This window comes from Eptesicus fuscus, chromosome 15 (assembly GCF_027574615.1).
Source record: "Eptesicus fuscus isolate TK198812 chromosome 15, DD_ASM_mEF_20220401, whole genome shotgun sequence".
In the NCBI taxonomy this organism is placed as follows: domain Eukaryota; kingdom Metazoa; phylum Chordata; class Mammalia; order Chiroptera; family Vespertilionidae; genus Eptesicus; species Eptesicus fuscus.
The window spans coordinates 78316224-78341990 of NC_072487.1; the positions used below are offsets into that span (position 1 = coordinate 78316224).

Sequence of the window (25767 nt, forward strand, 5' to 3'; positions counted from 1 at the left end):
CTGCTCGCCCTGCCCGCCTGGCGAGGGCATCACGGAGGCAGCGGCATCGGTGGGTCCTTAGTTGTTACAGAACTGAGTCCCAGAAGAGACTGACTCGTCCGAAGTCCCTCAGCAGGTCGGGGCACAGCCGGCAACTGCTCCGTCCAGGGTTCTCCCCTCAGAGCATGTCAGGGCGCAGCCAGCAGCCGCTCCGTCCAGGGTTCTCCCCTCAGAGCATGTCAGGGCGCAGCCAGCAGCCGCTCCGTCCAGGGTTCTCCCCTCGGAGCAGGGCGCAGTTCCAGACGGGAGTGTAGGTAGAGAGACGCACCCCTCAGGACCTAGCTACATGAAGTCACTGTCCGTCACGTCCTTTTTTCTTAGTTTTCCTGATTGTAACCAGGGTTTTGAATATGTGAACTTTAAGCCAATTTTTCTTTTTCTTTTTCAGTTCAAGTTAAGGATAACCTGGATCCTGCTTCTCTCTGAAGGTGGCATCTGATTGTGCAGGAGCTCAGCCATGCAGCCGCCGCCGCAGGCTGTCCCGCCCAACATGGTGGGGCCGCCTCCCGCTGGGAGCCCTCCAAGCATGTTCTGGCCTGGCAGTTCATACAGGAGACAGGCGGCCGCCAGTGCACCCGGGGCTGCGGTAACTTGCCCACTGCAGCCGGTAACGGATCCGTTTGCTTTTAGTAGACAGGCACTTCAAAACACCTCGTTGGGCAGCTCGTCCAAAAGCAGCCCACCCGTTTTGCTGGGCGCGGCCCCACCAGCGTTTCCTCAGCACCCGGGTCTGCCTGTGCCGCACACAAATGCTGGGGACAGCTCCCAAGGACTCCGCGAGCCTCTGCCGAGACCTGTGTCGCAGCCCCGGCCAGCGGCAAGTCCGTTTTCCAGTGTGCTGGCCCCTTCCAGCTCGGAGCACGAGATCCAGGCTCAGGGCCTGCCGGGAGGGGGCGCCAGCGGTGCTTATGGCGGCCCGCCACCTGGGAGCCTGCCTGGGCCTGACAGGCCCCCGAGTGGCCAGCACCCTCACGACGGCTCTGCGGCACCCACAGCGCCCCCTTTCTTCCCGCAGCCTCGGCCGCAGATGCCCGGGCAGTGGGGGCCGGCCCAGGGCGGCCCGCAGCCCTCAGGTCACTATTGGCCCCGCCCAGAAGGCCCTGTTGCCAGTGCAGCACCGCAGGCCTCCAGCGTCTCCCGCGTCCCCGCTCTGTCCAGCCCGCCTCAGGGGCCTGCCCACGAGCAGCACCACCCTCCCGCCCCAGGACCTTCGGCCGACGGGAGAGACGGGGCAGCCTCCCTGCAAAGTGGGAACCACTCAGCGAGTCCCTTTGATCCTGAAGGCGCGTCCAGGCAGAGTTTCAGAGCGGGGAGTGCCGGGGCAGGCCAGGGGGTCAGGCCCGGTCCCGGAGCCAGTCACGAGCAGGGGCCACACTCTGCTCTCGTGAGCCCCTCCGCTCAGGGCAGCACCCCGGAAAGCCATTTGCACTGCCCTCTGGGGGCCAGGGCCAGCCGCGCCCTGCCGGAAGCAGACTCGGGCACGCTGTCCATGTTTTTCCGCGGCGGGGAGATGGAGAATGAGGAGACCCTTTCCTCGGAAAACACAGGCCCCACGGCTCAGTCTTACTTTGACGGTTTCTCCCCAAGCCCTGGCCAGGGCCCTCCTCCGGCCCCCGGGGGTGCAGGCGGCATCTACCATGCCTTCCGCAGAGCCTCCCGCAGCGAGACCGCCCAGCCGGGAGGAGACACGCAGCCTTACTGCCCTCAGTCTGCAGGCACGCAGCTCGGTCAGCCAGCCGCTAAGGGTGCTGCTGCTGACGTGTGGGGGGACACGGCGGGCGCAGGGACTCCTGACGCTGGCGGCACACACTGTGAGAATGTGGAGAACTTGGAGTTCACTCAGAACCAGGAGGTTCTGCCCAGTGAGCCCCCGAATGTGGATGCCTCCTCCCTGGGCGATCAGCCCAGATATGCACCTCTTCCTGGGCCCCCAGGCCCCAGGCTCAGTGTCACAGGCCACGTAGGAGGTGGGGGCTCAAACCTCGAGGCCCTGGACACGCCGCTGCACCCCGTGCGGTCTGACAGCATGTCGTCCAGTTACAGCGGCAAGAGCCACAGGAGCGCTTCTAGTGCAGCCAGGCCCCAGGACCTGGGCACCTTCATCCAACAGGAAGTCGGCAAGCCCGAGGAGGAGGCTCCAGGGAGCTTTTTTAAGCAAATCGATTCTTCTCCTGTGGGAGGCGAGACAGATGTGACCACCATGAGCCAGAATTACCACCACAGCCTGTCCCAGCCCTTGACCCCAAGCCCCCCCAAACCTACAGGGGTATTTCAGACAAGTGCAAATAGTTCCTTTGAACCAGTGAAGTCCCACTTAGTTGGAGTAAAACCAGTCGAGGCAGATCGTGCCAATGTGGTGGGCGAGGTGAGGGGGCCCCATGCCCGCCAGAAGCACAGACCAGCCGCCGCACCGCCCAGCGTCTGCCCTGGCAACCTGGAGCAGCCACCAGACAACATGGAGACCCTCCTGCCGCCTCAGGTCTGTCCTCTGCCTCTTCCCTCGCCTGCAGAAGCCAGTCACCGGCTCCCGCACCCTGGAGGCCCGCCCTTGGAGACGGTGCTCGCGACACCCGAGAAGAGGCCCTCGACCCGGGCCCAGGGAGCCATGAAGTGTGAGAGCCCAGCCACGACTCTGTGGGCGCAGAACGAGCTGCCCGACTTCGGGGGCAACGTCCTGCTGGCCCCTGCCGCTCCTGCACTTCACGTGCCCGGGAAACCTCAGCCGTCCGAAGTGGTTCAGCCTCCGGACAAGGGGGTGTCCGGCCAGCGGGCCCGGCCGCCGGGCTGCCTCCCCCCTTTGCAAGGTGGTGAGGGCATTGGTGCTTCTGAGAACCTCGAGAACCCTCCCAAGATGGGAGAAGAGGAGGCCCTTCTGTCACAGGCAAGTTCTGGTTATGCCAGTCTGTTGTCCTCACCGCCCACTGAGTCTTTGCACAGTCAACCAGTCTTGATCGCTCAGCCTGATCAGAGCGCTAATCTGGCTCAGCCCATTCCTTTTCCTGTGTCCTTGTCCCATCCCACTGAGAAGACTCCGTCCTGGAGAGATGCTCGGGCTGGGGACAGATCTGCCGTGAGCAGCCGGGCCGTGGGGGCTGATTCTGGAGAAGCCGTGCCTCTGCCTGGGGTTCCAGCCAGCACTCTCACCTGCTCGCCTCTGTCTAACAGCCTTGCCCAAAGTAACTTCCCACACGTTTCTGCTCTTTCTGAAATGGTTTCCACTCCGCCTGCTAATTTGCTGGTTCAACCACCATCTCATCCAGCTCCAAAGAACTTGCTTCCAGGTCAGAGGAGTCACAGTGCCGAGGGCGCTCTGCCGGAGCTGGTCCGTAGCCCTGCTGGGAGCACAGGCGTCCTGTTGGTGGCGCCCTCAAGCGACGCCTTGGGGCCTCAGAGTAATAAGGCAAATCGCCCCCGTAATTGGGAAGAGACTTCGGGAGCCCTAGACTTCACCTTAAATAGGACCTTGGACAATCCTGTAAGAATGGGTAGCCTGTCCCATTCTGATGGCCCAGCTGCTGCTCAGCACCCCACCCCCAGTCATCCTAGTCAGCCTGGGCCTGGGGTACGTAACCCAGACCCTTTCTACCAGCAGGTGACAAAAGGTGCTCCTAACCAGCGTGGCCCCGAGAGAGCCCAGCAGGAGCCAGCTCCTCCCCCACCAGGGCCCACAGCAGCGCCTTTAGAACCCTCAAACCCAGAAAGCCCAGCACCGGGACAGCCCCAGAACGCGGCCCCGTCACCTGCCAGTCCGGCTCCCGCTGACCTGGGTCAGCAGCCGCCGCCTCGGCCCCCTCCGTCCTCCAGCGCATCGGCCGTGTCCAGCAGCTCGAGCCAGGCAGCCGTGCCGCCGGGCCAGCAGTGGATGCAGCCGCAGCCCCTGGACTTGGCGTCCTACTACTATTACCGACCCCCGTACGATGGCTACCAGGCCCAGTACCCCTCTCCGTACCCACCAGACCCGGGCACAGCCCCGCTCTACCAGGTAGGCTTGAGCTCAGACGGTTGAACCCTTTGACCAGCGGTCTTTCCTTGCGAGCTCCCTGGCAGGTTCTGTGGGTTCAGAAGTAACTGGTGGGCACTGCCCGTGGGACGCCGGTTCTGTGCACTGGGCGTGAGAAGTGCTCCGGCCGCCGCTGCCCTGCCACGCGGCATCTCCTGACGGCCACACTGCGTGTTCGTGCACTGAGTTGCGGAGATGATCTTCATACTGGTGTGACGCGGCACCCCCACTTGTGGGGCAGGAAAGCCCTTTGCTTGGGTGGCGCCTGTTGGCTGTCCTAGTGCCGTGCTCGGCGTCACAGGTGGGGAACGAGAGCCGCCTGGAGCTGGTGTGTGGTTGTGACGGCAGGAACCTCCCTAAGGACAGCAGGAAAACTAGTCTTTTAAAGCCTCCGTCGCAATAAACATGTTTGGGGGGAAGTTAGGTTTGGCCTGTAACCCAAGGGAAGCAGTGAGGAGGGTGAGAGTCCACCAGCTCCTCCCAGGCGGGGGGAGGCCAGCACAGAGGGCCCCCCGCTGCCCAGAAGGTGCTCCGCCTCAGCGACTGCTGCAGCTCACGGAGTGGTTTGAATCGGGTTCTGTTTAGGCCTGCATTTGTTTGAAACGGGGGTTCCAAGTGGACACGTTCCATTATTACCTGGTTTTCCTCACCTCTGGTCCAGACCCAGGGTCATTCAAGGTCAGCCAAGGCAGCGAGATCGTGGGCCAGGGAGGTGAAAGAACTGACTCGCAGCAGGCAGGGCAGGGGCAAGGGCAGGTGGCCGAGCTGGGGACCTTGTGTTCCAAAGAGGTTGGATCAGGGCTGGGCCGGGTCAGCTGATGGGAGACCTGTGCCCTGTTGTGGGCCCTCAGCGTGTGTGTGTGTGTGTGTGTGTGTGAGTGTGTGTGTGTGTGTGTGTGTGTGAGTGTGTGTGTGTGTGTGTGTGAGTGTGTGTGTGTGTGTGTGTGGCTGGTCACACCTCTGACCACTGACACCTGCGAGTGTAGGTTCCCCAGGACTTGGTTCCCACAGCAGGGAGCTAAGCTCTGCTGGGAGCCCCGGGAGGTTGGCCCGGCCGCAGCACTTCGGTGGGAGCCTGCGCCCCTCTGCCTTCTCTCTGCCACCCGAGCTCCGCGCCACTCAAGGAGTCTGTGTGCCAGGTAGTGGCGGAGAGCCGGGCTCTCAGACACGAAGAACTGATCTGGCTGATGCCTGGGTCCCCTCCTCTCTGCTTCAGGTCCTCACACAGCCGCCCCTTAGAGGCAGAGCCGTGGCGGTCAGTGATTTGTAACAAGCTGGACGCCTCTACGAATCAAGTACCCTTCCTCTGAGGCCATTCAGATGGAGCCTGGCTCCTTGGCTTGCTTACCTGGGATGGTGTCCGGGCAGGGCACAGCTTGAGTCCCGGGACCTCCGCATTGGAGACCTCAGGAGGCAGAAGCCTAACAGAGCCCTCAGGAGTTGCCATGGCTCCGGGGTGCCTGCTGCCATGCTGGCCTCTCCTGAGCAGGGCCGGGCTGGGGTGCAGGACAGCGCTGCCTGCCTGGGCCTCATCCTGGAGGGTTTCTGTTTTGCACGGAAGTCCCGTGTCCAGGCCGTGGGGAGAGTGGTCCGTGCAGCTTAGAGCTGGTGCTCTTGCTCAGGGGATCTAATGCTGCATAAACCTGTCTTCCCACAGGACGTCTACGGCCTATACGATCCCAGGTACAGGCCCTACGATGGCGCAGCGTCCACCTACGCTGAGAACTACCGCTACCCTGAGCCGGAGCGGCCCAGCTCCCGGGCGAGTCACTGCTCAGACCGGCCGTCTGCCAGGTGATTGACGTTTGTGCCGCTGGCTGTGGTAGTGATGTCCTGATTGGAAAGACTGTGTCAGGAGTTGTACAGCCCTGCTGGGTCGCCATCTTGTCCATGTGGACAGGCTGCAGGATGCGTTAAGTGGAGGTCAGCACACACCATGCAGCCATGGTCACGGTCAGCCAGACCCAGGGCGGGGCCCGGAGGCACCACTGTCCTCGGGCAGGGCTCCCCCAGCCCGGGCTGCGGTCTCATTGCTGGGGCGCGTGCGCCCTGGAGGCTCGCTGACTGAATGCTCAGGGTCCTAGGCTGGCAGCTTTTACCTTGCGGACTGGTCCCCACCACAGGCCAGAGTCCGTGGTGCTCAGGCCAGGCAGGCGTGGGCAGAGCACAGCCGGCCCTGGGCCTCGGTGTTTTCCCAGCAGCCTCTGTGCCGGCGCTCCGGCCGGCTCCTCTGGCGCAGACCCTGGCTGGGTTTTGTGATTGCCAACAAGGATGTTGAAAGAGCCCTGGCCGCACCTCCAGCCACGTGAGAACTGGAGCTCAGAGGCCTCCCGCTCGGTGGCTGGGGCGGCGGGACGAGGGAGGCGGCTGTCAGTGTGTCCAGCTCTGCCGCCTCCCAGAGCCTTCACCTGGCGAAGTGCCGCCTCACAGGTGTCGGTGCTGCCAGGGTATGCGGTTCCTTAAACGCGGGACGGAGAGGTGTGGCCGCCGATGCAGGCTTGGTTCACGCGCTGCCTGTCAGAACCGTGGCTCCTGAGGCTGGCTCCTCGGTGTCTGGTAGCTGGTCGTGAGTCTGCCAGCAGCTGGCCTCTGTCCAGGCCCACAGAGGGGCGCGCTGACCTGCGTGTGGCCAGCGGACCAGGTGCTTGATGTGCAGAGGTTCCGGGTCCTAGCACCTGGGGCCCACCCTGTCCCCTGGGGAGCGTTCTACTCAGTGAGAGCAATGGGCCGGTGTTGGCTGGAACCCCTGGGAGGCGGGGAGCGCAGCGGCGGTGGAGCCGGGTGCACCTGGCTGTCCCGGTTTCCCTTTGCTCCCCACCTGCAGCTCAACGTGGCGACATCTCCGAGGCCCGCGCTGCCTCGGTGTGGAGCGGCGGGTACGTGGGAGCGGAAGGCGGGTATGTGTCACCTTGTCTGCCACGCCGGCCCCGCTCTGGCAGCGCTGGGGAGTAGCCTCCTCCCGCCTTGGTTGGGGTGCGGGCGTGTTTCCACGCGGTGTGGAGCGTTAGCTCGCCTTCGCTGTGCCGCTGGGATCCATCCCTGTGGGCGCTGCTCGAGGTGACGTGGGCCTGTTGTTTCTGTGATGGTCTTTCCCACGAGTGCAGGGTTTGTGGGGCGAGGAGGTGCGTGCTCCTGGTTTTGGGCTGCGTTGGGTCATTTCGGAACCCTCCCCCCATGTGCGGACAGGTGCTCTCACCCGGGGCCAGTGAGAGCGGGTGCTGGGCTGAGGCCCTGCACTCCTTCCCCAGGGCTGCGCCCACCAGGCCTCAGGCTCAGCTGAGTGAGACGCAAGCAAAGTCTGTTTTAAAAATCAAGTAGTACAGCCCTCGCTGGTGTGGCTCAGTGGATAGAGCCCCAGCCTGGGGACCGAAGGGTCCCAGGTTCAGTTCCGGTCAAGGGCACATGCCTGGGTTGCAGGCTCGATCCCAGTAGAGGGCGTGCAGGAGACAGCCGATCAATGATTCTCTCTCATTAATGTTTCTCTCTCCCCCTCTCCCTTCCTCTCTGAAATCAATAAAAATGTGGGTTTTTTTAAAGATGAAGTATTACCTAAAACTTGCTATTAGTAAGCAAAAATGCCATTAAGCCCTTTCAAGAATCTTACTGCCCCAGGTCAGATATCTGATCTTCCCGCTAAATTCCACCTTTTCTGTAATGCAGGTCACAGCCAGGCTTGCTCTGTGAGGTCAGCCTGGCTGGTGCACGGCGGGGCCCACGCCGGTCCGCTCTGAGGGCACCGGGGCTGGGCGCACCCCCCCGCCCGGAGCACACTGGCACGGTCTGCGGCGGGTCTGGAAGTCAGATCCGGCTCCCCTCCACGCCTCGGCGCCTCGGCATCTGCTGAGTGTGACATCCACACCGGGAGCCTGTCCCGGGCCTGCTCTGGGCGAGGCACTGAGAATGCCACACTCTGTGCCGGGCGCTCGTGAGGTTCTCGTCGTGAGGCACTTCAGTGCGCTGGGTGCAGGGAAGCCCTGCGCTCCTGCCTTTGGGTCTTCCCATTGGGACGCTCCACGACCGAGTGCTTGGACGAGTGCCTGTCGCCCGGGTGCAGCCTGCACTGACGGACGCCTGTCGCACTTCCCAGAAGCCGGCGGCTTGTTGGTAATCCCCGTGTGGTTTCAGGCAGGGGCCTCCTGAGGGCTACTACGGTGCCAAGCGTGGATGGAGCAGCCAGAGCGACTACGCCGGCTACTACTGCGGCCAGTACGACTATGGAGGTAGGTCGATAGGTCGGCAGCCTGCGCCGCCGCAGCTCGCAGGACACGGCAGCCGGCACGCGGCGCCCTGCGGGCCTGAGGCAGGGTCCCTCCTGCTAGTCTCTGCCTTCAGCCGAGAGCCACAGGCACCTGCTTCTGGAAGTGATTCTGTTGCTGCTCTTCACCCAGAAGCTGAATCTTAGTCACAGCACGAGGGTGACGTGACCACATGAGCAGTTACCAGGGGCCCTGGCTGCCTCTCCTGTCCCTGCGACCGTTCACATGGATCGGAGGAACAAAGGAGCAGCTCCAGGCGCTAGTGTGTCTGCCTGCTCTGTGGCCACGGGGTTGTGGCTCCGGCACTGGAGGGGCAGACATGTCCCCTCGCTGTCCAGGGTGTGCCTCTTGGCCACGTGTCCCGGAACCCTGCTCCTCCCTCTGCCAAGCTGTGTCCTGCTCAGTGCAGAGGGTCCGGGCCTGCAGCCCTCGCTTACCCCAACACGCTTACCCCAACACGCTTATCCCAACACGGCCCTCCTACCCCGCCCCGCCTTCCGCTCACAGGCCTCTGCCTCCCCTTCCACCCCTGCATCCCTTCAACAGAGCGTCTGCACACACTTGCCAGAACGGCACACCTGGGTGGTTCTCATGGGACTGACCTTTGTAAGCGGTCCTTTGGTTCTGAGAGCATTTCTTAGCCCTTTCTAGACCACGTTAGCAGAGATGTGAGTAAAACGTCGAGTTACGGGATGAACTATAAAAAGTAGTAACTATGGGCAAGAATGTAACCAAGATGTCAGGTAGCAGGTTTATCTTCTTAATCGTGTGTATTGGAAGAAAAAAGCCAGCGGCCATTGGGTATCACACACAGGGACAGGACTCAGCCGAGACCTCCGGCATCTCAGCATCCAGGGTCATCTCAGCATCCAGGGTCATGCTGCCTCTTGGGAGGAAAGCGAGGCTCTTCGTGCCGGGGGCGCCGTGTCTCCCGGGCAGGCTGGGCAGTGTCTTCCGCGCTTGTTGTATTAGCTCGTTCATCCCTTGCTTGCAGATCCGGGCCGCTGGGATCGGTACCCCTATGGTTCTGGGTTCAGGGATCCCCGCCCCTATGACCGCAGGTATTGGTATGACGCGGAATACGAGCCGTACAGGAAAGACAGCTACGCCTATGCTGACAGGTGGGTAAGACGCACTTCGCTGAGGGGGCCGGAATCAGGGCTGCGCTTTGTAATGCCCCACCAGCTGCGGCTTGGGGTCCTGGGGAGCCGCTGGCGTCACGGTCACTGTCTGAAAGGGGCGGGCAGCCTGGGCCCGCTGGCGTTGCTCACTGTGGGCGCAGAACAAGCGCCTGGGACCGGCTTGCCCTTGTCTCCTCGGTGTCTGAGCAGCGTGACCGCTAGCTGTGACCTTGTAGCCTGCTCCTCCGAACCTTCACCCGGGTTTTGACCTTGCCCCTGGGTTTCAGGCATCCCCTCGGGGGCGGGATCTGACCGCGTCCTGCGAGGCAGGCCCCGTCCTGATGTGCGGGCAGCGGGCGCTGAGGACCTGTAGAGCTTGAGTGTTGAATAGCAGTGCGTCGTGCCAGCGGCCTCAGTGCCCGCTCTTGCCTCTGCCCCATTGGCCCTCCAGGCCCGAGAGGTACGACGACCCCTGGAGGTACGACCCTCGCTTCACAGGGAGTTTTGACGACGACCCCGAGCCCCACAGGGACCCCTACGGGGACGACGTGGACCGGCGCAGCGTGCACAGCGAGCATTCGGGGCAGAGCCTGCGCAGCGCGCCCAGCGTGCACAGCCGCCACAGCAGCTTCAGCGCCCACTCGCAGCAGGTGCGCGGGCCCACGGGCGGCGGGCAGGCTCTGGTAGACCCAGGTCCCCTGCTCTGCAGCAGCTCCAGGCCTGGCTGGTGCTCCTGGGAGCCAACGAGCTGCCGGCTTTGTGTTCCTAGAGTCAGGTTTACAGAAGCGGCAACGTGACCATGGGGCCCTACGAGGCGCCGCCGCCGCCAGGCTCCTTCCACGGGGACTATGCCTACGACACCTACATCAGCAGTTTCGGCGGCAGTGCCCAGGGCTTCCCAGAGTACGGCTACCCTGCTGATGCCGGCTGGCCCACCGTGGAGCAAGGTGTGTGTGGTCAAGGCCCTGGGTGCCCACAGGTGCGGGGGGCGCCGAGTCACCCCTCCGTAGCTTCACAGGCCTGGGGCAGGAAGCAGGAGCGAGTTGTAACCGTGAGGGCACTCACGAGGGCTGGCCCGATCCTCCCGGGAGGACGGACAGCTGTGTCAGCACGCCCATCCTCTGAGGGCCCGGCTTGTCCGCTGTGGCTGGCCTCACAGGCCGGAGAGCTGCCCTGCCTGTCACGTGCATGCGTGTGACTCTGTGCAGGCTCACCGCCAGGCTCTTGGGCGGGGGCCTCATGTTCCCATGCCGACCACGCGGGTAAGCAGCCTTTGGAGGGAACTTGAATTCCCCCAGAAAAGCTGCCATAGACTTGTCCCATCGCACGTTTGCAGAAAGGTTTGCTAAATGCTGTATCTTGCAAACTGTAAAAGTATATAAAGTTTTTGAGATAGTATTTCAATTGAAATCCTCGCCCGAGGATGTGCTCAGAGAGAGGAAGGGAGAGACACAGCGATGTGAGAGGAACATCAATTGCATCCATTGGTTGCCGTCCCCCCCACCCCCCACCCCGCATACGCCCCTACTGGGGACCAAACCCGAAAATCCCAGGGGCTTGAACCGTGACCTTTCAGTGCACAGATCATGCTCGACCTGAGCCATCAGGCTGGGCAGCAGCCCTCCTTTTTGACTTGAGGCGTGGCGCCTCTCGCTGTCACTGGGTGCGGGTCACTGCGCTCCGCCGCTGAGAACGAAGGCTGAGGCACGAGGGTCCGAGGGTGCTGCTGCTGTGACATGCGCTTGGGGCGGGTTTTTAAAGGAGCTTTTTAGGTTTAGAGGAGATGGTTTCATTTTTAATGATTTAAACGTTTTTCTCAGCCACGCTGAAGTTCTATTTTAATGGGGTCTGTAGCCATTAGTGACTTCCAGCTGAAAGTCCGTTAATTTGGGGCCCCAGCCTGTGGGCACCTTGACATCCGAGCTGTTGGTCTGACTCCGAGGCCCCAGAGCTGACACCCGGCTATTTCCTGTCCACGTCCTCCCTGCAGCTCCGTCGAGACCCACTTCCCCGGAGAAGTTCTCCGTGCCTCATGTCTGTGCCAGGTTTGGTCCTGGGGGTCAGCTCATCCGAGTGATCCCCAATCTGCCCTCGGAAGGACAGCCTGCCTTGGTGGAGGTGCACAGCATGGAGGTGAGCTGGGGGCGGCCACGGGCCAGCAGTCGCCCGTGCCTCGTCCTTGTCTGAAAACGTCGTGCGAAGTGTTTCTTGTGTGGACCCCAGTCGATGGGTTATTTGTTCTGTTTGGTTGTACGTCCTTTACCTGCCTTTGTGTTTCTGATGCTGAGGGGCGGGCCCTGTTGGTGTTCATTACTGGTGATTTCAGTGGCGGCTGGGGAGGTGGTCATGGGGGTCGGGTGCCCTGGGGCCAGTGTGGAGGCACTGTTTTGCGGCCCACCGGCCTCTGTCACGTGTATTGGCCCAGAGTTCAGGGGGGAATGGCTCTCACTGCTTTAAAGGGTGAAAGTCACTGTTGCCGACCAGACCTGGCCGTGCTCCCCGGTGGAGCGCCTCTGCCTCCCGGTGGGGACAGGCCTTCCTCGGGTCAGCACACACGGGGCAGTGGCGGGCCCTGCCCTGAGCTGCCCCTCCCTGTCCACAGACGCTGCTGCAGCACCTGCCGGAGCAGGAGGAGATGCGCACCTTCCCGGGGCCGCTGGGCAAGTACGTCCCGCCGGGCACGGCAGCTGTGGGTGCCGCGCTGAGCGTGGCTTGGCCGCGGCGCTGGGCGCTGTGCACTGAGGGCTGTTCTGGTTTCAGAGACGACACCCATAAAGTGGACGTTATCAACTTTGCCCAGAGCAAAGCCACCAAGTGTTTGCAGAACGAGAGCTTGATTGACAAAGAGTCGGCCAATCTCCTCTGGAACTTCATCATCCTCTTGTGCAGGCAGAACGGGGTGCGTGTCTTCTTCCTTCGAAATGCCTCTTCTCGGCCTCACGTCTCAGGGATCCGGGGTCCCCACGGCGTGGGGAGGATTTCTGTGCTGGGCCGAGCACGCAGAGCCGTCTCAGCAGTGACGTGGGGAAGGGGAGACCAGCGGGGTGTGCAGCCGGGGCGAGGGGCGGGGAGGGCCCACCGTGCTGGTGGGTCGGTAGTCTGTCCGTCCGTCGGCTCCTGGCATGGGGGCGGGGAGGGCCCACCGTGCTGGTCGGTCGGTAGTCTGTCCGTCCGTCGGCTCCTGGGCGTGGGGGCGCCTCCCCAGCAGGACCCGGGGGAAGCCCTGTCCGTGGCGAAGTTGTTCTTCCCGCCCCGCCGCCCTGCAGACCGCGGTGGGCACGGACGTCGCCGAGCTGCTGCTGCAAGACCACAGAACAGTGTGGCTTCCTGGGAAGTCGCCCAACGAGGCCAACCTGATCGACTTCACCAACGAGGCCTTGGATCAGGCCGAGGAGGAGGAGTCGGTGGAGGCCCAGCTCTCCTTCCTCACCGACAGCCAGGCCGCCACCAGCACTCTGGAGAAGGAGACGGAGCGGTTCCGGGAGCTGCTGCTCTATGGCCGCAAGAAGGTGAGTTCCGAGCTCTCGGACGCCGGGGCGTGTCCTGGCGTCCGCCGCGTGGGCTTAAGTGCCAGGAAGCTGTGGGAGGGACAGGCCTGCCTCGAGAGCACCGGGCCGGGACGGCAACCCCGTGACCAGGTGTCTGGCCCGTCGTCTTGAGGGCGTCAGCGGGGTTTCCTCGCACAGGCCCGCGCTGAAGACTCGCAGTTCCCTCTCACGCCCGCACAAGTGCACGCGCAGTGGCGCTCGGGCTGTGCCCGCCTGCGCAGTGCCGCCGGGTGAACACGTGCACGAGACAGACGTGCCACCCGTTGTCAGTTAGGGGAGCGCTCGGCCTCTGGGGTGTGCTGGGGGCGGGGGGCGGTGCCCAGCGGGAATGGATCAGGCACGGCGTGTGCAGAGGCTGCGGGCTGGGGAGAGCTGGCGCTGTGGGAGTTCTCTCTGGTTGTGCCGAGTGGAGGGCGGGTCTAGGGTAGGGGATCCCTGTGGGCACATGCTCAGCTCTGCATGGCCGGTGGCAGGGGTCTGACAGCCCCAAGTCTGTGGTGCTTGTGTGTCGTGATCAGCTCAGGTCACGGTCGGAGTTCTCTGAATGGATCAGGTCACATGGCTCAGGGGACGCTCTGCCCACGGGGAGAGGCATCATCCGCCTGGGAGTGACGTGCACAGGGGCCCCGGTGGGAAGGACCCTTCGGGGTGGCAGCGCCGCCTCCCCATCATCCCGTGTCTACTGGCCTCCTTGTTCCACTTATTAACAGAGAGGAGAGAAACAGGACGTGGGTTTGTTCCCCTTATTCACGTGCCCTGGCCGGGGATCGAACCTGCAACCTTGGTGCCTTGGGACGGTGCTCTGACCGGCCACGCCACCGGCCAGGGCTGCTTGTTCCCTGGCTGCTTGTAGCGGTTGGTGAAAGCAGGACCTACGGCCACAGGCACTTTGCCGGGGAGAGTGACGGCAGTGGCACAGGTGTGTTTTGGGGGCGTCACGTGAGTCACTGCCACCTCGGCTCACGCTGCGCTGCTCTGCAGGATGCTTTGGAGTCTGCGATGAAGAACGGCTTGTGGGGTCATGCTCTGCTACTTGCCAGCAAGATGGACAGCCGGACACACGCCAGAGTCATGACCAGGTACAGAGTCGCTGGGCTGGCGGCTTCTGGGCGCAACCAGCTGGTCCGGCAGCCGTGCCGTGACGGCTCTTGGAGGCACAGGGTCCAGCTCTCGGCAGAGAAAGCGGGGCCTCCCCGCGCTGCGGGGCTGTTGCAGGGGCCTAGCCGCCACGCCCTGTTCATGGCACGGTGCTGTCAAATCAGTGAGCGCCTTGTCTTTCTCTCCGGGCGTCTAATCCCGGGCGGCGGGCACTGCTGCGGGGGAGGCATCAGGCTGGTCGGTGAAGGCTGAGACGGGCCGGTCTTGTTTGTAAGCCGGGCCGGGTTCGAGCTTCCGCGTGGTGTCTCCCCAGATTCGCCAACAGTCTTCCGATCAACGACCCTTTGCAGACCGTCTACCAGCTCATGTCCGGGCGGATGCCTGCCGCGTCCACGGTCAGTGGCGCTCCCGCCGTTTCGTGGCCCCGGGCGTGGGCCCTGCTCCCGGCGGTTTCATCGTAGGATGAGACCGCCTCTCTCTGCCCTGGCCCCTCGCTCCCTGCGCCGACCCTGCAGGCTGGGACACTCGCCCGGGGTCACCCAGGGTAAGGCGTTCCCGCTGGCTTTCCGTACCTAGTGCTGCGGTGACGAGAAGTGGGGAGACTGGAGGCCGCACCTCGCCATGGTTCTGTCCAACCTGAACAACAACATGGATGTGGAGTCCAGGACGATGGCCACGATGGGCGACACGCTAGGTGGGTCCGTGCAGACGGAGGCTGTGCGTGGGGCACGGAGGCGGCTGTGCGCTGTGTCGGGTGGAAGGGCCGGGACTCCGTTCCTCTGGCATCACTGCCACTTCCTGTTCGCCATCTTTGATTTCGGGAGAGCCCCCCGACCGAGACGTGGCCCGCTGTGTCTCCTCAGCTTCGAAAGGCCTCCTAGATGCTGCGCACTTCTGCTACCTCATGGCCGAAGTGGGGTTTGGGGTTTACACAAAGAAAGCCACAAAACTCGTCTTAATTGGATCGAACCACAGGTGAGGAGTCGCATCACTGTGTGCCCTCCCCCTCCTGTCAGCCCAGAACGGAGCCGGGAGGTGGCCTGCGGCCTCATTGTGTGGTCCGACCTGCTCCTGGGTCCGGCTCAGACACAGTCCCTCCTTCCTTCCACAGTCTGCCATTTTCAAAGTTTGCGACCAACGAAGCCATCCAGAGGACGGAGGCCTATGAGTACGCACAGTCGCTGGGCACGCAGTCGGGCCCCATGCCCAACTTCCAGGTGAGCCCCGCCGCCCGCAGGCTGGGCACGCAGTCCTGCCCCTGCCCAGCTAACAGGTCAGCTCCGCCCGCAGGCTGGGCACGCAGTCCTGCCCCATGCCCAGCTAACAGGTCAGCTCCGCCCGCAGGCTGGGCACGCAGTCCTGCCCCATGCCCAGCTAACAGGTCAGCTCCGCCCGCAGGCTGGGCACGCAGTCCTGCCCCTGCCCAGCTAACAGGTCAGCTCCGCCCGCAGGCTGGGCACGCAGTCCTGCCCCATGCCCAGCTAACAGGTGAGCCCCACTGCCCACAGGGCTGGTGAGGCTGCGGGCTGGAAAACTCTCATGCAAAAGGCAGTGTTTTTTGAAATCTTGGGGAGACATTGATCTGTAATGTTTAAGACTAAACCCTGTTGAGTTGAGGATTTTGTTGTATTTTGGGTCTTAACATTTAAAGTATTATAAACCTCGCGTGTTTTGTTTCTATTGGCTATCTTTAGTGTGATGGGGAGTGTTATCTGACCAGGAGTGCGTGTGTGTGAGCATGTGTGTGCATGTGTGTGTAGCACTTGCATGACCCTGAGCCAGGAGACTGGCTGTGGACAGTCCGTGTGGGCGCGGGGCTCTGCAGCGTGTGCTGAGCTGCGGCCTCTCTACTTGGACCTGGCAGCTCTGAGGGGCTGAAGAGAGAGTGGGTTTCCGAAGCTCAGCCGTGTCCTCTGCTCTGACCTGTCTCCAGGAGTGGGGACGAGAGCTGCGGGGGGCGGCGGGGGATGCGCGACACACGAGTCCTCCAGAACGTTCTCAGCCTGTGGGGCTGTGGGGCGGCTGCAGACTGGGGAGGCGCCAGGTGCCTGAGCTCTGTGTGTGTGTGTGTGTTTGCTCCAGGTGTTCAAGTTCATCTACTCCTGCCGCCTGGCCGACATGGGGCTGGCCACACAGGCCTTCCACTACTGCGAGGTGATCGCCAAGGGCATCCTGCTGCAGCCGCACACGCACTCCCCCGTGCTCATCAGCCAGCTGGTCCAGGTGCGGTCCGGAGCCGTCCCCGCCAGCCGGGGTCAGGGAGCCAGACTGGGGGGAGAGGTCGGCACTGGTGGGCGCTCGGCCGACCTCGGGACGAGTCACGGCACTGAGATGCCCTCGGGCAGCTGCTGGTATCTGGCATGTTAGCATACGAGTTTGTCCGTCTCGCGCCGGACCGAGACTGCGCCGTGAGCTCCAAGGCCAGAAGCAGAGGCGGTCAGTCCAGCCGTTGGTGGAGCCTGCGGGTCCAGCAGCCTGGGTTTGGGTCCTGCTGACCCACTGCGGCCTGGTTTCTCCGCCCTGGGCAGTGAGGCAGCATGACTGGCCTCTGAACTGTGTGAATCGTAACGGGATGGGACAGCGCCCAGCCAGTGCCACAGGCCACAGCATTGTGTCTCCCCTCCCGGGGAGAGAGTGCTCAAGGGACACCTGGAAGGTTTTTTATTGTGGAGATTTAGATAGTTTGAGGCAAGCTGGCTTCATCTGGTCCCGCCACGGCCCCCCAGCTCCCCTCCGCCCCCGGCCCACCTCCCGCACCCGATCAGAGTACGTCTGTGTCTATGTCAGTTCCGCCCTTGGCTCGGCCAAGTCCCGTCTGTCGCCAGGTGATGGTGGCAGGAAGTTCAGCTCCGGAGTCTGGGCCCTGCTGACCCCATGCAGCTGCCCAGAGGTTGGCTCCCGTGAGCTGTGGCGTCCAGGCTCGCCCTGTGGCCCGCGGCTCCGCGAGTGGGAGGCCTGCGCGCAGAGGCCAGCTCAGCCCTGAGGGCGCCCCTCCAGGTCGGAACAGGTGTGAAGACACTGCCAGTAACGGGTCTGCGTTTCTCATGTCTCCAGATCGCTTCCCAGTTACGCCTCTTCGACCCGCAGCTGAGGGAGAGGCCGGAGGAGGAGTCCTTCGCGGAGCCCACCTGGCTGGTGCAGCTGCAGCGTGTGGAGAGGCAGGTCAAGGTGAGCGTGGCTCAGCCACGGCTGGCACTTCTCGGGCGCCTGGTTTCCACCTGGGTGTTGGGAACGGACAGGACAGCGGGAAGGTGTGCAGGTTGTGGGAGGGCGTCTCCAGGAGCGCAGTGAGCCGTCGGTGGGGGGTGGGGGTGAGGTGGGTCGGCTCCCACAGCCTGGCTGCCAGCGAGGCCTGAGCCGTTTCTCCACAGGAGGGCGCTATGGTGTGGCGTCAGGACCCAGCCTTCCCCCAGCGCTGTGCCAGCAGCCCCAGCTCCGAGGTGGGACAGTATGATGGGCCAGGACCTGAGCAGCCCTCGCACCCGGGCACTGAGAACCCGCTGCTGGCGCCACCTGCACCCAGCGCCGAGCACTCTGGCCAGGGCGTGTGGCTGCTGCCGTCAGGTGAGCCTGCGCGGGGAAGGCCCTCTCACCTTTCTCTCAAGACGGCAGCTTCCAGACGTGGACAACCCCGGGGCGCTCGTTCCTCCTCCTGCTCCTCCTCCCTCTCCCCCCTCCCTCCCTCGTGCTTATTCATAACCTTGCCAAGCTCGGCAGGTCTCATGGCGTTGGGTGCCCGGGGGCGGGCGGTGGCTGGAGGAGCTCCAGAAGTGGAGGTCGGGTCCTGCGTCCACGTGCCTCCCTCGGCGCCGGCGGTGCTGTCCTGTCCTGGCCCTTCCTGCTCGGTGGCGGGTCCTCCTGTCTCGGGAGGAGCGGGCCGTGCAGAGACCACGCCGCAGCCGCTCGCACCGGGGCTGCTGCAAGGACAGACGTGGCCTCGGCACCTTTGACTCCTCCACTGTCCCCCTGCAGCTCCGCCGACGCTGCCCGAGGGCCCACCCGCCGTCCCTGCCGGGGCGCCCATGTTCCCCGTGCCGCCCCCGGGCCCCGGGGAGCCAGCGCCTGGCTTTGCAGCCCCAGGCTCTGCGCTTGGCTTTGCAGAGCCCTCTGGGCCGGACCCCGCGGCCCGGTACCCAGGGCCTGGCCTGCCACCCAGCGCATCGTCCCTGCAGGAGGGCGCGCACCTGCTCCGGGCCCAGGACCCAGGTGGGTCTGCGAGGGGTCACCGCGGAGCAGAGCCGAGTGGGTCTCCTGTCCCGGGAGGTGGGGGTGGGGGTGGAGGAGACCGCAGTCAGGGTGCTCAGGCCTGGTTCTCACGGAGCACGGGGAGAGCACGGCCCCCTCCGCGCCGCTCCCTCTGCCCTGTGCCTGGCGGCTCTGCGGTCCCAGAGGCCCTCTCTGCCATTGACAGGAGCGCTGTCCCAGGACCCCCGCGGGAGAGGCTCGCTGGCAGAGCGGAGAGAAGAGGATCTGGGCGGCAGATCTGAGAACGTGGTACTGCTCTCCCCCCCCCTTTCCTACGGGCCAGGGGCCGGAGTCCTGGGGCTCCTGCAGTAGGTGGATAGCGCTGAAGACGGGAAACGCTCCCGAAGGCTCTCCTAGGAGAAGGCGCAGGGAGAGAGCACGAGTGGGCAGGGTCGTGTGCTGGTGCGGGAGCAGAGCCACCACCTGGCAGCGCTGTCACTGCACCTTCTCTAGGGGGCCCCTGAAGCTCCCCCACCCCCGCCCCCGCCCCGCACCGGCTCTGCCACGGGGTCCCTGCAGTCCCCCTGGGTTCCTGGAAACAGATTCATTTTGTCAGACCTGTTTGGTACAAATACCACCTGTTTGCTCTGATGCCCAGCGGGCGCAACAAATGCTTTATACAGCCGCTTTCTGGAACCTTCTTTAGGGTGCCCAGCTCAGCGTGGACACCGTCAGCAGGCGATTGCTGTCATTTAAAGTGCACTGTGTGTCCTACCATTAAGACCTTCTGTCCTGGAAAAGTAAAAATGAGAGTTGAACTGGATTGAGAACAGACTCTAACCCAGGGACATCTTGCATTAAAACGGCCACGGCTCCGCTGACCAGTCGGGACGCTCGGGGCATGGAGTCGTTTCTCGCGCCCAGAGCCTGCCCTCTGGTTCCCGGTGCCCCGGATAAGCCGCGGGTTTTGTGGGCCCTCCGTCCCGCCTCCTTCCCTCCTCGCTCGCCCTCCGGCCTCTCAGGGATGTTCTGGGCTCCTGGGCAGTGCCCCAGGTGAACCGGTTCCCACGTTGCCTTGGCCAGGGCTCCCCGAGGATGCCGCCGGACTCCGAGGCCCCCCCAGCATGGGGAACTGCCAGCCTGGGCGCCCTGCAGCCTCCGTCCCCGACGCCCGCTCCCGAGGGGAAGAGCGCGGTGCCAGCAGCCAAGAGGGAGCCCAAGAAGGTAATCGGCGCCTCCAGCTGGCGGCCGGCTCCGCGGCGGCCCAGCACCAGGAGCAAGGGCGAGGCGGCCATGTCTTCCTCACTGAGCCAGGCGCCTGGGTGTGAAGGGGCACAGTGGTGGGCGTTGTCGGTGCCCACGCGTCACACTGCCCAGTCAGAGCTGGGCCGGTCCTGCTCCCCGAGGCCCTGCGTCCTGCGTGTCCAGACTGTCCCCTCCGCCCGGGGCGGCCGCTGCCTGTCTCTCCGAGGAGTTCAGCCTTGGTCGAGTTTCGCCTGAACGAGGCCCGTCCCCCGTGGGGGGCGATCCGCTGTGGCTGCCCAGTCCTGCCCTCCCCCCGCGGGCCGCTGGGTTCCTCCCCACCAGCACCCGCTCTGCCTGTTTCCGAAGGCGCTGTAGGTGGTGCAGGCCGCCCTCCTGGCAGCCGCCCACAGTGGCACCAGCATCCAGGCCCTGCCCCGTGGCAGGGTGGGCTCTGGCGCTCCTTCTGCCGGCCCTTCTGCCGGACGGGACCCTGGGCTGTGCTTTCTGGCGTTTCCTGGTGAGGGTGGTGCTTGTTGGTGCCTCTCGGTCCGCAGCCGCGGGCGCTGTCCTCCCAGCTCCCTGTTGTCAGGCCTGCAGGCCGTCTCCCCTCGTGGACACAGGTCCGCGGGCTCCCGGCTGTGGGTCCTGAGGGGGTCCCACACGCTCGTCCTGTGTCGTCCTGCCCGGCGCGGCCCTCACGTGGTGGCTCTGGTTTGGTTCAGAATGCCGAGTCCTGGTTCTCGCGCTGGCTGACGGGGAAGAAGAGGACGGAAGCGTACTTGCCAGACGACAAGAACAAGTCGGTGGGTGTCGCGGTGGCGTGTCCGGCAGCGTTGTTGGCCGTTTCAGCTCAGCACGACGCGCACACGAGCCCCTCGGGTCCCTGGCGCGCGGCTCTGCCGCTGACCTTGTTCTTTGCTTTCGCAACCACACAGATCGTCTGGGACGAGAAGAAGAACCGATGGGTGGACACCAATGAGCCGGAGGAGGAGGTTCGTGGGGCTGGGGGCTCGTTGTGCCGGGAGGAGCCCTGCCTCCGAGGCTCTGTCTGTGGCACGTCCGGGCCTTTGGGCTCGTGAGCAGGTTTCTGAAGCCGCTGTCCCTCCACAGAAGAAGGCTCCGCCCCCGCCCCCGGTGTCGCTCCCCAAGGCTCCGCAAGCTGCCGCCCCTGGGCCTGGCGGGCCCCCCAGAGCCTCTGTGAACATGTTTTCTAGAAAAGCAGGTAACAGACCGGAAGCGGAGCTGGTTTGGGTAACCGTGTGTCCTGCCGGTGCACCGGGGCCTGTTCCCGAGGGGATGCCCGCCCTCCGCCCTCCCCGTGCTGAGGGTGCAGAGCATGTGGAATGGGCCCTCGCCCGGGGCAGGTGCCCAGCAGAGAGGCGCGCCGCGGAGGGGCCGTCCCGCAGCTGCTCGGTGGGACGGGAGGGTTCCTGCTGGCGCCGCCTCTGCCGCAGTGAGGAGGGCCCGTGGGAGCGGTCGGTGGCACGCCGGCTGACTGGCTGCCTCCCCGCTGTAGCTGGAAGCCGAGCGCGCTATGTGGACGTCTTAAACCCGGGTGGGTCCCAGCGCACTGACCCGGCTCTTGCTCCCGCGGACCTTTTTGCCCCACTTGCCCCGCTCCCGATCCCGGCGCAGTTGTTCGGACCAAACCCAGGTAGGCAGTGCGGGCGGCACGTCTGCGTTAGCCACCGCCTGACCTGACTCCCTGAGAGCCGCTAGCCTTACTCTCCCCGGAGAGGAGTGCCCGCAGGGTGCAGAGGGCCTCGCCCCCTCCCTCCTCACCTGCCCTCCCTCCGCGCCTGCCCTCCCTCCTCACCTGCCCTCCCTCCGCGCGTGCCCTCCCTCCGCGCGTGCCCTCCCTCCTCACGTGCCCTCCCTCCTCACGTGTGCATGTGTGCGGGTGGGTGGACACGGCCGGCCGCTGGGATGTGTCAGCCCCTCCCTGCTCTCTCCTGCACAGATGCAGAGGGAGCCCCGCCCACAGAAGGGTCTGGCAGGGAAGGGCAGGCGCCAGCTGGGGGTTCAGCCCTTCCAGAACCTTCCTCGGAACCCCAGGTGAGCAGGCACAGCGGGACAGGGCGGCACCATGGGGGTTTGCCTCCTCCCCGGCCAGGAACGGCTCTTGATCTTCTGTGGGCTGTGTCCGTGGCGACGGCCCAGTGGGGGCTCACACTGTCACCCCGTGTGGGGGTGCCCGTTGTCTCACTGGGGTCCCGGCAGGAAAGAGGTGGTGAATGGTTAGAACTGGATGTGAAGCCGAGGCTCGGTGTGGGCTCTGAGGTGGGACCAGCCGCGTTCAGCCCTGGTTCCCCTTAGTCAGCTGTGTGAGGTGGGAGTCACCTTTCCAGGCCTCAGTTTCCTGCTCTGAGAAATGGGACACAGGTCACACCAGGTCACCGGCGCGGCGTGGGGCGTGGGGCGTGATGTCCGGTGCGCGCACAGTGGGTTCTTTGCTCCACTTCGCCGAGGAGCCCTCCGTGGAGCAGGGCAGTCTGTAGCCTGGGCCCGAGGAGGGCGCCACGTCACCTGCCCGTGGGGAGGCTCGCTCGTGGACCGTGGTGGTTGCTGCATTTCCTGTCCTTCCCGGCAGGTTGTGAGCTCGGCAGCCTCGCTCCCTGCTTCTGAACTGGCCCCCTGCCCACTGGATGGTCCCCAGGGGGGAGAGGTAAGGGGCGCCCCAGAGTCTCTGCCACGGCCGGGCCAGGAAGCTCGCTCTCACGGGCCGGTGGCTTCCTCCTGTAAAAATGAGTGTTAATGGCAGAACAGGCAGGTGGAACGCTTTCACAGCTTGAAGAGTTGCTGTGTCCTTAAACACAATCGCACGGTTGTGAGCAGAGTCCTTGGGGGGGTTTGAGGTCACGTCCCAAGCTCTGCCCGCAGCCTGGCACGCCAATTCCTGCATTCCTCAGGGCCCTGCGGTCGGTGGCTCTGGCCGAGGCCTGGACAGACCCCCCCACTAACGTTCCTTAACCAGACCCGGGCGTTAACGGGCTGCGAGGCTCACCGGCTCTTCCCGCTGGAGTTCTCGTGGCTCTTCAAGCTCTGGAGTCGCTCCCGGCGCACTTGACTGTCTGTTCTCGGTTTTGTAGCTTTCGCGCTGTAGCTCACTGAGCTCCCTGTCCCGTGAAGTGAGCCAGCACTTCCACCAGGTACCCGTGCCGGCGGTTCTCACCGAACACAGGGCTCTACTGGGTCACCTGTGTTCCTTCGGGCGCTGTGCTGGCAGCTCACTAACGGCACCCCGGTGTCCCCAGCCCCACGTGACGGATGCAGCGTTCCTTTCTCTCAGCTTCTCGGAGCGTGTCCACATGCAGATGCACTGGCCACTGAGTGACCCCCACGTGCCGGGGTGGGGGTTGTAACTGCACTCTGAATTGGCTTTTTCCAAATGGTTGGCCTTGGGCGTGGCCCCACGGTGTGGGCGTGGCCTCGCTGTGAGTGGGTCAGTACCGCCAGGGTAGGTGCTCTCGTTTGAAAGGAAGAACTCCTCTTTCTGCTCAAGCACAAGCAGGTTCACGCTCAGCCGGGCGAGTGTGTCGGCAACGGCGGTCCTATGGCCGTCGCTGGGCAGGAAAGGAATGCTGCATCTTCCGTGTCGCGTGGACCGGGCTTTTCCCCGTGACTGGTCGAAAGGCATCACGTGGCCTTCAGTTTGCGTGTCACCCACTGGTTCCGCGCCGGACACTGCAGTAGTTGCCGTGCCTGCTGGCTGCTCACCGCACTAACGCTGCGCGGCGCCTGCACGCCCGGTCGCGAGCCCTCTGCATGCTGCTCTGTGGCTTACCCACAAGTAGGGTCTGGCTGTGGCTGTGGCTGTGGCTGTGACGTCTTGTTGAGCTGCGCTCTCTGTGGTTCTCAGGCTCCCAGCGACCACCCCCCGCCAGAGGCGCCCCCCGCGGCATCCGTGCCCTTCTACAACCCTGCGCAGTTCGCACAGGTAAGCTGCACAGTCTCCTGGGCGGGAGCGGGAGACCAGCGCCGGCTCGGCCACGCCCCGGGTCCTGCCGCTCCTGCTGCCTGCCCGCCGCCGTCCCCTGGCTGGGCCCTGCCTGCCCACGCCGTCCCCCCGCCGTCCCCTGCTGGCCGCGTCCTCCGTCAGGGCGTTCTTTTCCCTTTTTCAACACACTCCTTTAGTTTCAGAGAGGAAGGGTGCTCCTGACTGCTCCTCCTCCTCCCCTCCCTCCCAGGCTCTTGCCTCTACAGCACCGCCTGGCTGCCGGGCAGGGGGTCGGGGGGCAGGGGTCTGCAGAGCTCTGGGCAGTGAGAATGGAAACCTCACCTGCGCCTGGTGCACACCCTGCCTCGCTGCCTGGGGTGCCCAGCCGCCTTACTCTGAGCCCATCCTGCTGCCCCAGCCTCCCCGCCCTGCTGCCCTCTGCGTTGGGCAGCTGCCCATGAGGCCCCTTCTTGGCCTCTGTTCCCCTCCCCCTCCCAGGGCCAAGGCCTGCCCCGCCTGGGACCCGTCTGTTTTCACTTCAGGATTGGGTGGTGGCGCCCCCCGACCCCCCGCCTCTGCAGGGGCCCCGCAGCTCAGGTCGGTCAGGGTTCGAGGGAGCACGTCAGCGCCTGTCCTCCTCTGCAGATGCTCAGCCCTCGGAACTGGCTCCCTCTGAGCCCCTAACCAACTGCTGCACCTTTAAGGGAACCCCAGGATCTGACACTGACGTGGCCGGTGGTCGCGGCTGCGAAAACGGGACAGAGCAGACCTGCCCTTTGGTCGTCAGTGCTGTGTCTGGCCTGTTACCCAGGCCCACGTTGCAGCTGAGCCCTCGCGAGGGTCATCCCCCTCGGGTCACCCCCCTCGGGGGCGGGCGGAATCAGTGCTGTTCATGTCGTTTCAGGCCTCGGCCACCTCGGGAAGCACCAGGCCTGGGAGGATTGGCCAGAGGAAGTACCCGGTGCTGAGGTAGACTGGACCCTGCTGTCGGCACCTGGCCCCTGAGACGGCTCTCCACCGACACTCGGCTGACCGCCCTGGCCTCCCTCCGTGCCCAATGGACACGCAGCAGAGCCACGTGCTCGCACCTTCCGTGGGAAGAGCTGCCAGTCACCCCCCAGCTCCGAGACCCGAGGAGAGGAGGGACCTTTGGCTCCATTCTTTACCTAGGAATGAGCTCAGGACGAGCCTTTTAGTCACGTAGGAACGTCACGCTGCGCAGCCGGGACGCCCTTTGCTGCCGGGAGCTGCAGTGCCTCGGGCGTCTCAGGCCTGATGGGAGTGGCCGCCAGGCCCGTCCCGCTTCCTCTAAGACCCCTGAGGAAAGAGCGGGTCTGACTGAGCGACACCGATGCGGCCCTGCGGCCAGCTCCCGCCCCGGCGTCCCCCGCCCCGAGCAGCAGCCGCTGGCGGGCGTGTCCTTCCTCAGCCTCCGAGGGAGGGGGCGGCACCGGCAGCCGTGCCTGCAGGCTGAGACGCGTGGTCAGTGGTGCGTCCCTCTCCCGCAGACAAGGCCTGTCTGGCCCGTCAGGACACGAGGGCTCCCTGCCACCAGGGGACTGGCTTTGTCCGCCCACGAGGGAGACAGCCACGCAAGGCCTGTGTTCCGTGTGGCTGGTCCTCGCCCATCAGCCGGCGTTGAACCATGACTGGAACTCATCTGCTGGCTCCGTGAACAGCCGCTGTGGGGCCACGCTCTCGCCATCCACCGGCGTGCTCCCCACTGGGCTGGCGTTGCAGGCGACATCTTGAAGAAAGTGGCTTCAAATAATTTCTTGACAGAAGCTCCTGAAGCTGCTATTTCTGCCCCGGTTCTTCCCACACAGAGCCCGGCCGAGCGAACCTGCAACGGGCCCTCCTCCCACCGCCTCCCTCCAGCTTCACCTTGGCCGACGGTTCTCAGAGCCATTCACGTTCTTGTTAAGCCTATAGGGACTGAGGACAGCGAATATTTATAAAAATCACTAGGAACTAATTTCTGTGGTTCTGCTTGGTATTTTCAATCTCAGTGGAGGGTCATGGGAATGTGGCCTCGGCACAGGTCCTCCCGCTTCCTGGGTCACGTGACCGTCTGGGGAGCCCACAGACTTGTGATGGGACCCACCTTCTTTCTCTGGGAAAGGCCCCGCCTCGCTAGGGTCCCGCTGTCCCTGTCCAGGGGGTGGGGTTCCCCCTTGTTCTGTTAGTGACTTGATTCCAGAAGCTCCCCGAGGGGCTGTTATTTTTCCTAAATGCAAATTGTTACACTGCAGATTGTTCAATAAAGTATTTTGCGCTCGGAGCGCTCACCTGCTGCTTTCGCTGGTTGGAGTGGCCTGGGTGTTCCTGTTCCTGTGGG

General features: G+C 64.3%; 1 protein-coding gene across 1 annotated transcript; it reads left to right on the forward strand.

Moving 5' to 3' along the window:
* The first annotated feature begins 435 nt into the window (after positions 1 to 435).
* Positions 436 to 25708, forward strand: SEC16A (SEC16 homolog A, endoplasmic reticulum export factor). Its single transcript, XM_054727203.1, has 30 exons — positions 436 to 4021; positions 5697 to 5833; positions 8165 to 8259; positions 9290 to 9416; positions 9868 to 10066; positions 10186 to 10363; positions 11407 to 11549; positions 12019 to 12080; positions 12177 to 12315; positions 12683 to 12925; positions 13946 to 14043; positions 14376 to 14457; positions 14639 to 14756; positions 14926 to 15037; positions 15174 to 15279; positions 16145 to 16285; positions 17117 to 17230; positions 17434 to 17626; positions 18035 to 18268; positions 18474 to 18556; positions 19331 to 19471; positions 20215 to 20295; positions 20428 to 20484; positions 20603 to 20714; positions 21009 to 21146; positions 21453 to 21547; positions 22083 to 22157; positions 22582 to 22641; positions 23352 to 23429; positions 24334 to 25708. Exons 1-30 carry the CDS (start codon positions 497 to 499, stop codon positions 24400 to 24402), a joined length of 7035 nt encoding a protein of 2344 aa, XP_054583178.1. The 5' UTR covers positions 436 to 496; the 3' UTR covers positions 24403 to 25708.
* The last annotated feature ends 59 nt before the right edge of the window (positions 25709 to 25767 follow it).

Excerpts from the sequence above, each read along its gene's own strand:
- SEC16A (XM_054727203.1), top strand. The coding sequence starts at position 497 with ATGCAGCCGCCGCCGCAGGCTGTCCCGCCCAACATGGTGGGGCCGCCT. Across the intron at positions 12,316-12,682 it reads TCTTGTGCAGGCAGAACGGG|ACCGCGGTGGGCACGGACGT; the intron begins GTGCGTGTCTTC and ends GCCGCCCTGCAG. Across the intron at positions 20,715-21,008 it reads CATGTTTTCTAGAAAAGCAG|CTGGAAGCCGAGCGCGCTAT; the intron begins GTAACAGACCGG and ends TCCCCGCTGTAG.